At 47.1% G+C, this 13436-nt stretch overlaps 1 protein-coding gene across 5 annotated transcripts in view; it reads right to left on the bottom strand.

Moving 5' to 3' along the window:
• Positions 1-13436, bottom strand: part of Aff1 (AF4/FMR2 family member 1) — a 158638-nt gene that overhangs the window by 68019 nt on the left and 77183 nt on the right. For 4 of the 5 annotated variants that reach the window (XM_041641966.1, XM_041641967.1, XM_041641968.1 and 1 more), the window contains 2 exons: positions 5090-5210; positions 3833-4702 (listed from right to left, as the gene is read on the bottom strand). The exons of the other annotated variant lie outside the window; for it this stretch is intronic. In XM_041641966.1, coding sequence (XP_041497900.1) covers positions 3833-4702; positions 5090-5210 — 991 coding nt within the window. The remainder of the gene's footprint in view (positions 1-3832; positions 4703-5089; positions 5211-13436) is intronic. 5 annotated transcript variants of the gene reach the window in all.

The raw sequence follows: 13436 nt of genomic DNA, 5'->3' as shown, positions 1-13436 counted from the left end.
GTCGCTGTGATGTGACAGTTTCCTCTGATCCCAGACAGAGTCCTTGTGCCAATGGCAAGCTGCCATGCCAACTGCCTGCAGCTCTGTGGCTGTGCCACTGAATGGGATGATGGAGGGCGCAGGGTGATTGAGACACGTGGACAGAATGAGGAGTCAGGAGGAGATTACGGGTGTTGGATAAAGACTGAACAAAAAATGAGTGTCCTAGACCTCTCTGGAGCCTGGCCAGGTCCTGGACCTGCAAACCTAAATATAGAAACTTAAAAATAGTGACAAGTGACCTACAGACATTTTGAGCAAGAGCTGCTCACAGACAGACCAGGGATACAAGCTGCTTTGTTTTTGCCAGTGTGTTTTCTGGGGTTTTGTGTTTCAAGCCAGTACTTACAAGCCAGAGAGTTCAAGATCAGGTATAAAATGAGACTTTCTGTCCCCTGGAAGTGTCCTGTTTTAGTGCAAAGCAGTCTCCCCCTGCAATGCAGTCAGGCAAGATTCTGAAAACCATGTTAAGCTCTGACAAAAGTATTGCAGAAAAAACAAAAACTTGAAAAGCTCTAATTGCTGGAAGAAAGTTAGTGCAAAGGATAGAACTGGTTGAGAGAGTGACAAGACAAAATTGTTAGCAGCCCGGGGTGGGGGGTGGGGGTGCAGAGCTGAAACTGGAAGCTCTGTCGGGGTGGTATCAGCTGGAACTGTTTTTTTTTCACTTTTTGTTCCTTCTCAAAATTGCCAGAAGTACATTTGGTACCAGGAAGAGAAATTCCTGTTCGTCCTTGCTGTTCTCACACTTGAGACATTTGTGAGGGATATGAGACTCCCCCGGGGCCCTGGAAAAGTGACGTTGCCAGCCGGGAGTCTCCTGCCTGGCACCGTGCTCTCCAGCTCGCTGAATCATTTAACTCTTTCCTGTGCTGGTACTCCCATGTGTGCGGCATTTAGAATACAAGGACAGAAAACCAGGTTAAGATGGCCGGAGGGATGCTTTTGGTTTGGGCCATCCGGGTGTGATGAGCAGAACTCAGATATCTATGCAGAACTCTTCCTAGGCAAGGGCCTGGATGGCAGAGCAAATTTACTTTTTGGCTTTGCATTTCTCCTTCCCAGTAGCCAAGAGCTACAACTTTGGGGGGGGGGGGGGGGAATCATTATTTTCCAAGTTTAAATTTGCTGCTTGTTCATATTTCTCCAGGAACTCCATAATCAGCTATTTTTACACTGATTTTGTTATTTTTAGCTGTTAAAATCATTAGATTGACAAAGCACAGCCCTCCCCTCCCCCACAGCGGTCCAGGCTCCAAACAAACCAGGCCTTTTCTCTTGAACTTCATCTTCTGTTTATGCATGGCCTACTTTCGGCCTGCACATCCCCCTTTAGCCCATGGTAATTTGTCAAGCTCCAGCTAATCACCTTAATCCACTGGACTGAAGGATTTAAGTTTAATGTTTTAATCTAGGGGCCTTAGTATTTAAGTAATTAGAAGTCATATTCCTAGCTCTCTCCTTTAGACAAATTACCTCAGTTTGCTCTTTAATTCTAATTTATAAATAACAGTTCTAAGAGTTCACAGTGGGCATAGTTTGGAGTTTAGGATTGAAAGTATGAATTAAGAAAAGAAGAATTCTGTGATACCTATGCTTCTTGCACTCATTCTTAAGAGTCTCAAACCTGTGGGCTTTCCTTAGAGTTCACTTTTATTTTTTATTACCGTAATTATCCATATGTATAGGATGCAGTGTGGTAGTTCAGAACCGGCGGTATCAGTATTAGCCCTTCCATTTCCTTAAATATTTAAAAAGCTGGTTAACGTGTAGCAGCTGCATATCTGTGAACAGCTGACACTTCAATACACGTTTACAATGCGCACTAGTCAAAATGGTACTTCATTTATTATTTCGTATTGGGAGGTTGTGATTAGAATCAGCATCATTTAACATACTACCTAAAACAGACACTTGCTGTTGTATTTTAGAAGAATTTTGTCTGCTGTTTTCCAGAATCCTGTTGTATACTTAGAATTCCATAAGTCATTTCCAACATTTTTTCATGCCTGAGAACTTGTGAGCTTTGGAAAGAATTATTTTCCTATCAGTTAATCTGGACATTCTTAACAAAATGTTTCTAACGTCTTTCATGTCTGGCGGGTCATCGAGTCGCTGAGGGACTTTTACCATCCGCATCTCAGATTCTCAGTTGGCAACACCGAAAACCCAAACGGGGAAAGTGAACGGATGACAGCCTGGGTACAGAATCCAGACCCGTGTGCGGTCTCTTCTGGAATCCCCATCACTAGGTCAGAAAGCTTACAGTTCCTCCCGGGAAAGGCGAGCACCATCAGACCAGGCCCTGCACCCTTCTCTGCCTCCCGGGAAAGGCGAGCACCATCAGACCAGGCCCTGCACGCTGTATTTCTAAGCTGAATATTGAAGCACTTTAGGTATTAGTGAAAGTAATTTTGGGGCTAGAGGTTTTAGGAGAAAAAAAAATTAAAGGTAAGAAGGAGTGAGAAGTGGGGTGGTGGCTAGCCTTAGCTCCTGGAGACTGGAGAAAAGTCCAGCAGTGCGGAGCAGCCTGGGAGACGAGCATGCAGAGCCAAACCCCACGGCTGAAATTCATTATTCACTTACTGAGGAATTCACAAAAGGACATATTCACTAATAAAATAGGCTTGTACTGGATAATGTCTTGAATTTCTGTGAAAGCCTGAACAAGACTTTAACCATACTGTGCCAGTTTACTCAAGAAGTTCTTGTGAGCTTTTTGTACATGCAGACGCTGCATCCACATGATGGGGAGGGGGAAGACTGGCTAGGCTGAGAGCGGAACTCAGCCTTAAGAGAAAGGTAGGGGCTGGAGAGATGGCTCAGTGGTTGAGAGCACTGACTGCTCTTCCAGAGGTCGTGAGTTCAATTCCCAGCAACCATATGATGGCTCACAACCATCTGTAATGAGATCTGGTGCCCTTTTCTGGTGTGTGGGTATACATGGAAGCAAAATGTTGTATACATAATAAATAAATAAATCTTTTTAAAAAAAAGAGAAAGGTAGGGGGCTGATGACACGGCTCGGTGGGCAGAGGTGCCTGCTGCCAAGAGGGACAGCCGATCCCAGATACATGTGGTGGAGAGAACCAACTCTGGCAAGTCACCACCCTGCACTTGTCACCAAACCCAAATGCTCAGTCCCCAAAACCTACACGGTGGAGGCAAGGGTCCAACTATCACAAGTGTGCAGGCAAACACACTCACAAACGCAACACACTCACCATAGTAACACACTCACACACTCACACTTAACACACTCACACACTCAATAAATAAAGGTAGTTAATTTTTAAAAACATGAAGCTTTTTTTAAAAACCTTCACCATCTGACTACTTTGATTTTACTTGCCTTAGCAAACACTGGGAGGGCCCAAGAAGTTTTAATACGTGCACTTTTGTTTGCGTTTTCTTTCAAACTGGTAAGGACCCAACAGGACAAAAGGGACAGTTTCAAACTATCTGGAATCAGAAATGTCACGCATCTGGGTCGTGGGACACACGGGTACCCTCTAATCCGACTCATGGGCTCCATGCTTTACCATGTGACTCAGGCTGAACAGGGGTCCTGCTGAAGCCCTGAGGGAGGAGCTGAGGTAGGAGGTTCTCAGGTCCTTCAAAACAAGAAAGTTTGAATTCCGGTATCTACTACCAATTGTGTGAGATTTGAGTTCTTTGTGGACTGATAAACTCCAAAGCCAAAAGAATGCCCCATGTACCCCACCCAAGAGCCTCCAAAGACCTGAACCTCAAGACGCCTCTGACTGGAAACATTCCAAGGAATGGCACTCACCTCTGACTGTGAAGGCATCCTCAGTCTGGTGAGCCTGGCCTTGGCAGGCACCTTTGCATCCGGCTTTTCAAAGCTCCGCTGTCCATAGTCTTCCAGCGGTGGCTTCAGCTCCGGTGACTCACTAGGAGCCTGATCCTGACCATCCATGGGCCGGACATATGCCGTGGGCTTCTGCTGCATCACAACACTTTTGGAGGGGAGGGGAGGGGGTGGAAACATCTGAGAAGGGGCTACCCCGAGGCTGGTAACTGCCACCAAACTGTCAAGAGGAGTCTCGTTATCCTGACCCTTCACCAGCAGGTCCTTGGAAGACACAGCTGCACAGTAGCTTTTACTGCTAGTGCCACTGCTGCTGGGAACCTTGCTGGGTCCTTGCAGTCTGGAATGTACAGGTGACAAAGGGGGCACAGGGGATGGCAATGAGGAGATTAAGGGTGAGAGCTTCATCTCCGGAGCTGAGTCACCATCAGCTCTGCGGTCATACTTTCTGTGGCTGGAACAGTGCCCTTCCTGACTGAGGCGATCTTGAGTCAGACGCTGGCTGTCGGGCGGGCCATAGCTTTTGGCGTGGAGACTTGGCACTGGTTCCATCCTTGGCGGTGCCATCTTTGGACTGTGGCTAATGTTACCGACAGAAAGTGATCCAGGGGCAGAAGTAGAAATAGGCTGGTGGTAGACATGTGTGCGGAAGGAGTGGGAGGCAAGGCTGTTGCCCCTGTCATGAAGTGAAGGGTATCTCGGCTTCCCTGGCCTGTCTTCCGCGCCCTCCAGCAGCTGAGGGCACGACTTGGCGCTCAGAAACTCCTTCATCTCCTCGTAGTCGCCTAGCATGTTCTGTATGCGACTCGACAACTCATCGCCTTTAGCCGTCTACAAACAGAAAGACAGCGGGCTCAGACTGCGGAAACAAATCCACGCGGAGCAACCACTTAATAAACTATTCTGCAATCGCAGTAAGAAGAAACCCCCTCGACTTAACATGTAACGCCCTGTTAACGATGTCCCCCGCGGAGCAGCCTGCCACGGACACACATTACTAATTACAGGAGACTAACATTACAAAAGAAAACCACACACTTTGGTAATTCTGACTAACCATGTTCAAAGAGTTCAGATTTTGTTTTCAAAAACAACCTCTGGGATAAGTTATTTTCTTAGTTATGACCCCCGATTGAACTCAGTGGTGCTGAATAGCTTTATCTTCGAGCTTTATGTTATGATAGGCCAGCCTTTCTCCCTCTCACACCCAGTGAATACCTTGTAGGGCTCTCCAAACAGCGGCGTCTTCTCAGTAAACACCTCTTTCTCTTGGTGAGCTTCTTGATTGCGTCTCTCCTTCTCTCGAATCCGAAGCAGGTTTCTATCTTCATTGTACAAGCTTTTCCAAATGCCACAAAAGAACAACAATAACAAAAACTATCAGTATCTGAGTCTCGTTGAGCACACATGGGTGTGGCAGGAGGAAGAACAATAGGCCCACAAAGATGTGGTAGCAGGGGGGTCACTAAAGAAGGCACACCTGGGATTGCAAAGATGACCTGGCAGTTAGGAGTGCACACTGCTCTTGCACAGGACCCGAGTTCCGTTCCTGGGACCTACGTCTAGCGGCTCAGACATAGCTCACAGCTGCCCGTGAGTCCATCTCCAACACCTCTTCTGGGCTCTGTGAACACCTATGGGTGCGCACACAGCTCTCGCACTCCACGAACAGCTGGCACACACTTCAAAATAAAAAAGGGGACTGGAGAGATGGCTCCAAGGTTAAGAGCACTGGCTGCTCTTGTAGAGGTCCCGAGTTCAATTCCCAGCAACTACGTGGTGGCTCACAGTCATCTATAATGAGATCTGGTGCCCCCTCCTGTCTGGCAGGCATACATACAGGCAGAACACTGTATACATAATAAATAAATCTTCTTAAAATTAAAAATAAATACAAGGAGGGAGAGGAAAGGGATGTGGGAGGGGACGAACACAAGTCCGAAGGGATCACACCAGTAATCCCACTACTGAGGAGGCCATCCTTGTCTATAGAGAAAATTCAATAAAAGATTTTTGATCTACTCTGGGGGCATCTTAGCATTTAAACTCAGAAAGATGATTTGTGCTCATTTCAAATGGCAGGATGAAGAATCCAGCTATAGACGTCAGTTCTCTATACTAAGGATGTCATACAGTCCAATTCATACCACATAAAAATATATCCTGCAGCTTCGGATGTGTTATCAACCTGGTTAAAATGAACTCACTGACAGGCAAATCGGAGACGGATTCATTCTGAAAGCTCCATATGACCCAAACTGCCTGCCTTCTCCAGACCTCCCTTTGTGATCTACATTGAATAATGGGTAATAAGAGAAATTATAAAAAGACTTTGTCTTCTTGACCTGCTTCAGGGGTTCTGCTAAGACTTTCCTATCTGAACTATCTGAGCAAAAGAAAACACTTGATTGCCTTGGCTGTGTCTATCTGCCTTCCCCGATGCTAGCTGACGTCAAATGCCCTCTCCAATGCTCTCCCATGCTTCCAATCTTGTGATGAGAGCCGCCTGGTCTCCATGTCTCCCCATCTTAATCTTCTAAGTCAGCCTTCCTTTATTGACTGGGTTTACAGTCCTGATTCTTATGTAACTCTCCATATCTAAAATGACAATCATTGATGGCTCCTTAGACTACAGAGTGGCCACCAAATCTTTGCTTTGGCATTAGAATTCCCTGACAATGCCCCGCAGGTCTGTTGCAAGCACTTGGCCATTCCCCACTGCCCAAGAACACCTTCTGCTAACCTGCACTCAGACCCCCTCTACCGAAAGGAAATCATTCCTCCAGGACTGGCCTTCGTGCTGCCCTACTGGGCCACCCTACAAATCACCCCAAACTGTCACACCAGGCCACGGCCTAGGAGTGGATCTGCTTCCTTGCCAGCCACAAACCTCTGCCCTCTCTCCCTCTACCTCCTCTGCACCCCCCGACCTTAACCACATACCTGCACCCTAACTTTCAATTTTCAACAGATTCAGATGAATTCAAATGTCACCCACTATAAAGACGTCCCTCAAGTCCACTAACTATGTGCCTGCCCAACGTGTCAGCTGGCCATTGCTTCTAGAACAGGGTTCCATTAGAGCAGAACATCACTGTCACTCTCTCCTGGTACTTAAATGTGTACTGCAAATATTTTATATTAAAACACAGCCATTAATACAAGCAATAGTATGTATGTATTCAGGTTTTTCAGGACAGGGTTTCTCTGTGTAGCCCAGGTTGTCCCAGAACTAATTCTGCAGCCAGTCTGGCCTCGAACTCAGAGTTATGTCTGCCTCTGCCTCCTCTGACACTAACACCCAGACCAGTATTTTCTCTTTTTTTACTTCTTTGGCAAAATTTTTCTTATATTTAACACTAAAAAAATATATACAAAAACAATTTGAGAAAATAAGTTAATCTAAACTACAGTGTCCCCACCTCTGCTTCCCTGGGGCTGAGACTTAAGGCACAAGCATGGCTAGAACCATGCATTATAAAGCAACACCAAAGATTGTTAATTTAACTCGCTGCCACTGTTCAGCTGAAAATCTCGATGTAGTGAGTAGAAGGCAGTCATGACTGTCTGCTGGGTGGGCCTGAGTCCAGACTGGGAGACTCACCCATACTGTCTGTGGTCTCTTTCACCAAGGCAGAGGGCAAAAGAACCAGTTCACAGAGGGAAGGTCGGTGACCCGTTCCAGGCTGGCTTTTTTCTTTATGCAGCTAACAGCATTGCGAGCTTCTGGTTCACTTCGGAATTAACTTGTTACACATCTGCAGTAGCTCAAGGGTTGTTTCTGGAAGGGTCCTGGACAATCTATTTTATCCAGAAATATTTTTTCCGTAGTCCCTCTGACATTAAGGGCAAGGCAAATTTCAAAAGTAAGCAGTGCCATCATCCAGACCACGAGTGGAACCTTTGCAGACTATTTCAAACTAAGTACAGGGCAAGGCAGGGGAAACGGAAGAATTGCTGTGTGTGCATACATACGTGTACAGTGTATGGGCCAGACACATTTCAGTTTCCAGGAATTAAACAAACTTGAGCTTTTGCTGGCAGTACAGCCATTGGGCACTATCCTTTGTTACTGTTACTACATCACTGGCATGTCTGTGTTCATGCACACATACATGATGTGGCTGTCACATACTGACTAATGGCTTTACTCTCGCCTTCCATTTTTATGGACTTCAACTCTGGGTTCCAGACTTACACACAATTCACTTCACCTGCTGAGCCATCTCACCGGTCTGGGGGAGAGAGAGAGAGAGAGAGAGAGAGAGAGAGAGAGAACACATGTGTGTAGCCCTGGCTGTCCTGGACCTAGTTCTATAGATCAGCTGGCCTTGAACTCACAGAGAACCACCTGTTCTTGTCTCCTGAGTGTTGGGATTAAAGACCTGGGCCACTGCTGTCCAACACAGCCTGGCAGCATCTTTAAGTGAGGGGATTTTTTTGAGGCAGCAGTGAAGGTCTTCGTGATTCTCACTCTGTAATTATCTTTGAATAATTACAAGTTAACTATGGCTTTAATTAAAGGCAACCACCTCCCCCAGGAGAAGCAACACGGTTTTCACTCTCTTGCGTACTCAGGGAACATCAAACTGATACCCAAACACCGTAACTCAAGAGACCCTTGCGGATGGCCGCAGCACTCAGCATTAACTCATCCTCCCGAGTGAGCGTCAGGAGGTAAAGGCTTTTACAGGAGCATAATGCAGAGGCCCGCGATTTCCAGTCTCCAGGTTAGCACAAAGAAGAGTCTGGAAGCTGTTCAGGGAGAAGAGTGATCCTGAGGGGTGCTGAGACCAGCAGTGCTCAGGACGAGAGCCCCGATGGGGACCACCCCCCCCACACACACACACACACTGGGCCTCAGCATTGTCCTGGTCCAAGAGGTAAAAAATAAGGCTTAAAGACTGACTTTGTTATGACGCTCTGGAAATCCAAAATCCTGGCCAAAGCTTATGTTCTCAGTCACAGATCTGCCAGCAAACCTGCCTGACTGTGTTGAGTGGGTTGGTGACGACTAGGAAGGTGTGCTAACTTATAATCACCTTAATTCCTTAGTTTCAAGGAGGTGCACGTCAGACCAGGCATTATCCCTGCCAAGAGAACAGCCTCAAAACCGCAAAATAAATGGCCAGTTCAACCAAGCGCACAAAGACCTTACAGGAAGTGTCAGGGACGGACAGGGTATAGGTGCTCTTCAACTTCTAGAAACTGAGCTACAATTCTTCTTTAGATCCTTTGGTTTAATTTCACAAACTCAAGGTCACTGATCCCATAATAACCTAGGAACCTCTGGACTTATGCTTCTCATATACTAAGAGACTCACGTGGATCTACTTCATGGGCAGGCAATATAAATAACTGTGCACCTAAGTTCCCATAATGTGCCCAACAGGGAGTTTCCACAACTCCTCTGGCTGGTCAGTCAAGTAATGTTCATAGGGCACTCACTCCAACCCAGTAATCCTCATCTAGAGAGAAAAAACTTGAAGCCTGACTGCAGATAAAACAAGCCATGTTGTCTACAACTCCACCTGCAAATTCTGTTCACCCCACAAACCCGGGAGTTCTGCAGAAGAAAGCATCCTTGGACAGGGACAATAAGATACTCTCTGCAGCATGGAGGTTCAACAGGACACAGCAGAAAGACTTCTGCAAGAATTCAGCAAGCCGCCTCCTCCAGGCTGCAGGCCTCGGGTTGCTGGTACTCTGGGAGAGAGCTCACGTGTGAAGAATTTCCACTGCCGAGGTCTCAAGCCGGTTGAGGTGCACTGCAACTCACATGTTCTTGCTGACAGAACTCCCCACTCCGAATAAAGATTCAGAAACCTAAGCCGTGCCAGGGTGTGCTCACTTTGAGAGAGGTGTTAAAACCATCTCGGCCTCCGGTACAGCGGTTAAGTCAACCCCAAGCTGTGCTTGTCATGGCACATTTACTCAGAGGCTTCTCTTTGGGGGATGGACTGTGTGGCAGAGGTGTTAAAGTACTGAGAGAAAATGAAAGTCCTTCCAACTCTGTAAAGCATCAAGGGGGGAGGGGACCTCTCTTCCCTTTCCTTAGCACTAAAAAGGGAAATAGCAAATGGAGAGTCACACAAAGGCTCTAGCTGGGCTGTGGCCATGGGCGGCATGCTGGCTCTGGTATCAGCTGGCTAAAGCTCCTTCTCCCAGGCTGGAGCCCACAAGCCCTGCCACGAAACTAGGTTAGTTAGTCAAGCAGGACTGCTGAATGTCTTTCCTGCTCCCATAGCAACCCAGGGCCCACAGGGCTGCCTGTGAACAGCTGACTGTCCATTTATCACCCTGACTGCTCTCACTCTGCCTGTGACTTTCTCTCAACAATGTCACCAGCTCCCTCTAGAACTTTTGATTCTTATTTGAGCAGTAGAGGATAGTACAATCTTCCTCATGTTTCTCCTTACAGACTGGGAAGGAAAACTAAATCACCAACTGGAATTATTCTGTCTTAGAAACTCTACGCCATTCTGCCTTAAACATAAAATGGAAACAATCTGTAAGACTCACAACTTCCAGCTGCCTTGGCTCACAAAGCAGGGACAGACGGACGTGTATTTGTGTCACAGGTGGATAGAGGTGAAGGCCCAGGGTTTGGAGGTTCTGCCCAGTGGCATTAGAACACTGGAACAATTCTGCTTTATCTTGTGCCCTTTGTTTCCATTCTGGCCACACAGTATCTTGGAAACTTTTTTGACACGTTACTATTATGAAAGATGTCAACACATTTTAAAAGTACAGCGTTGGTTCACCATTCAACTACATTTCTCCAAATGTCGTTTAAAACAGGACAGCTCCATGCTTGAAGACAAACTGAAACACGGAGACTGTTTCCTTCCTGATTTCATCGTGTGTGAAAAGAGTGTGCAACAGGCTTTCTCATAACAGAAATCACTCTTAACACCTCTCTCATTACCTAAAACACACGGCAAACAGGGGGCAGCGGGGTCCTGAACCAGGAGGACTCGATCCGCAAACACAAACTCTTACAGCCAAAGTGGCACTTATAAGCCAGTGACAATGACAAACTGGCTGTTCTCTCAGCTGTTTTCCTGGAGCAGAACCCAGGGATCGTGTGTTAGGGCTCCCAGCTACCCACTGCTGCTCGCCACAGCAGGCGTGGCGTCATAGTGGTTTATTTTAATACTGAAGAACTTCTTAGGTGACCCCGTAGGTGACAGCCTTGAAAACACTACCACACAACCTGTTTGTTGTCCACACACAGGAAACTGAGGGAAATGCACGATAGGGAAAGTTAAACTCGTTCTACATGATAGAGCCTCTCTTCTGCCTCACAGGTTTGCACACCTGAAATGCCTGGTACAAGCTTTAAACTGATAAAGTTGTACAAAAGTTGGATTCTGATGAGAGGAGACGGCAAGGCACGTTAATTTACCTTCCCAACAGCCCTGCCTAAGGCTAGAAGGCACATTCTGTTTAAGTTCAGTTTTGTGCCTGGCGTGGTGGTGCACACCTTTAACACCATCCCTGGGGAGGCAGAGGCAGACTAATCTCTGTGAGGCCAGGTCAGCCTGGGCTGCAACAAGTTCCAGAACAACCAGGACTCCGTACGGAGACCCAGTCACAAAGTTTGGTTGCAATATTCTTTTCACAAAGAGATACATTCACAGAGTATTTCAGTAGATTCTCATTCTCTCTCTCTGTCTCTCTGTCTCTCTCTCTCACACACACACACGCACACAGAGAGAGAGAGAAATAACGCGACCACGCTGCAGAGCTCTGAGCACTAGACTTGGCCCCCTGGATTGTCACCATGGAACTTCATACCCTGGGTATGAAGAAGCAAAGCTGAGCCCGCAGTAAACTGGAGACCATGGTCCAAGGTCCAGGTGCCAGGGCTGGTGTTTTACAACCACTTGCTTCTCCTCGGAACACGTGTGGATATATTTCAAGGGGTGAGTTTTTAGTCTACAGGTAGAAAACCACCTGCCTTTTTATAAACCGGCTCTCCATGTGGGTCAAAGAAACTGCAGGTGCACAACCCAGCGCTAAAGAAACAAGAATGAGAGGAAAAGCTAGGTTTCCCCACGCACGTGAGGTCAATCAATAAAAGTGAAAAACAAAACAAACAAAAACAGGGCTAGAGCAATGACTGAGCAGTCAGAAGCACTGGCTTAACCAGCTATAACTCTAGTTCCAAGGATCTGACACTTCGGCCTTCCTACACACTGGGAACACACACGGTGCACAGATATACAATGCAGGCAAAACACCTACACACATAAAAAATTAAGTAAAAAACAAATATTGAGGCCAGAGAGATGGCTCAGCAGTGGAGAACACCCAGTTAGTTCCCAGAAACCACATGGTGGTTCATAACCATCTGTAACTCCAGTTCTGGGGAACCCAATGCCATCTGACCTCTGTGGGCACCTGACTGTGGTGCACATGGCTACACACAGGCAAGACACTCATACACAGAGTAAAATAAATAAACCTCTGTGTGTGTGTGTGTGTGTGTGTGTGTGTGTGTGTGTGTATACTCACACATACATACATACACACATACATAAGCAATAACTCCTTGTCCCCAAGTTTTGGCCATCTGGAGCTAGAGGGTCATGAAATGTTTTTAATGTTGTATGCAATGTGAACAGATTAATGTCACTAAGAAGCTACAGAAAACTGTCTCTGCAAAAGATCCCCTCATGACAAACTTTTTTTGCTGCAAACTGAAGAGACATACAGAAAACACTCCCTCACTTGAGACAGACTCTGTGGCACAATCTTTAATCCCAGCACTTGGGAGGCAGAGGCGGGTGGATCTCTGTGAGTTCCGAGGCCAGCCTGGTACACACAGTGAGTTGCAGGCCAGGGCTACATAGCAAGACTGTCTTTTAAAATAAATCTGTCACTTGGCTGGATGGCCCTGCCCTCTCCATCCCCACCCACCCACTTGGGCCGACGCTGCTGTTGGCTCTTCCCAGAAACAACCAGAGCGCCGGTGGCCTCGTGTGGCCTCATGTGAATGTGGCGTTCTCCTCACTATTTGGTGGCCCATGAAATGAAGCGCAGTATCACACACCTAAGAGACAAAGGGGCTGGCTCATTGAAGCTGATCTCATTACAGCCACGAACTGAACTGTGGCCACAGCTAGGAAAGAATGTGGCAGGCGACCTTTGAGTCCTATTATTTTTAAACACTTTGCTGCACTTACTTTCGTGAAGCAAGCTAATGATGCTTGGACACAGAATCTGATATTCAAGCGCGGTACTGTGTGTACTTCAGCACTTGGATGTGGAGTTAACCAGCTGCTAGCTCTCCTGGGCTAGCTACCTCCACAGAGCTGCCTCCCGGATCTATTAAACTCCTAAATCTGATATTGTTCATTGCCGCCTCCTCCTCTCCGCCAGCCCCCTCCCAGGCCCTGGCCTCCTAAAAAGGCTCCAGCTTCAAAGGGAGGGTGGCAGCAAACATGACCTCCTGCAGGGAACTCAGCACCCATTCTCAGGTCTCTTCGGGTCACCTCTCCAAGCAAGCAGGGCCAGAGGACGGGAGGACGGAGAAGAGCCCAGCTGTTCCCAGGTGCCA

This window comes from Microtus oregoni, unplaced genomic scaffold (assembly GCF_018167655.1).
Source record: "Microtus oregoni isolate MIOR12 unplaced genomic scaffold, Mior012 000072F_ref0000427, whole genome shotgun sequence".
NCBI classification, from domain to species: domain Eukaryota; kingdom Metazoa; phylum Chordata; class Mammalia; order Rodentia; family Cricetidae; genus Microtus; species Microtus oregoni.
Note: the sequence above shows the minus strand (reverse complement) of the source record. Positions and strands in the feature narration are given on the sequence as shown.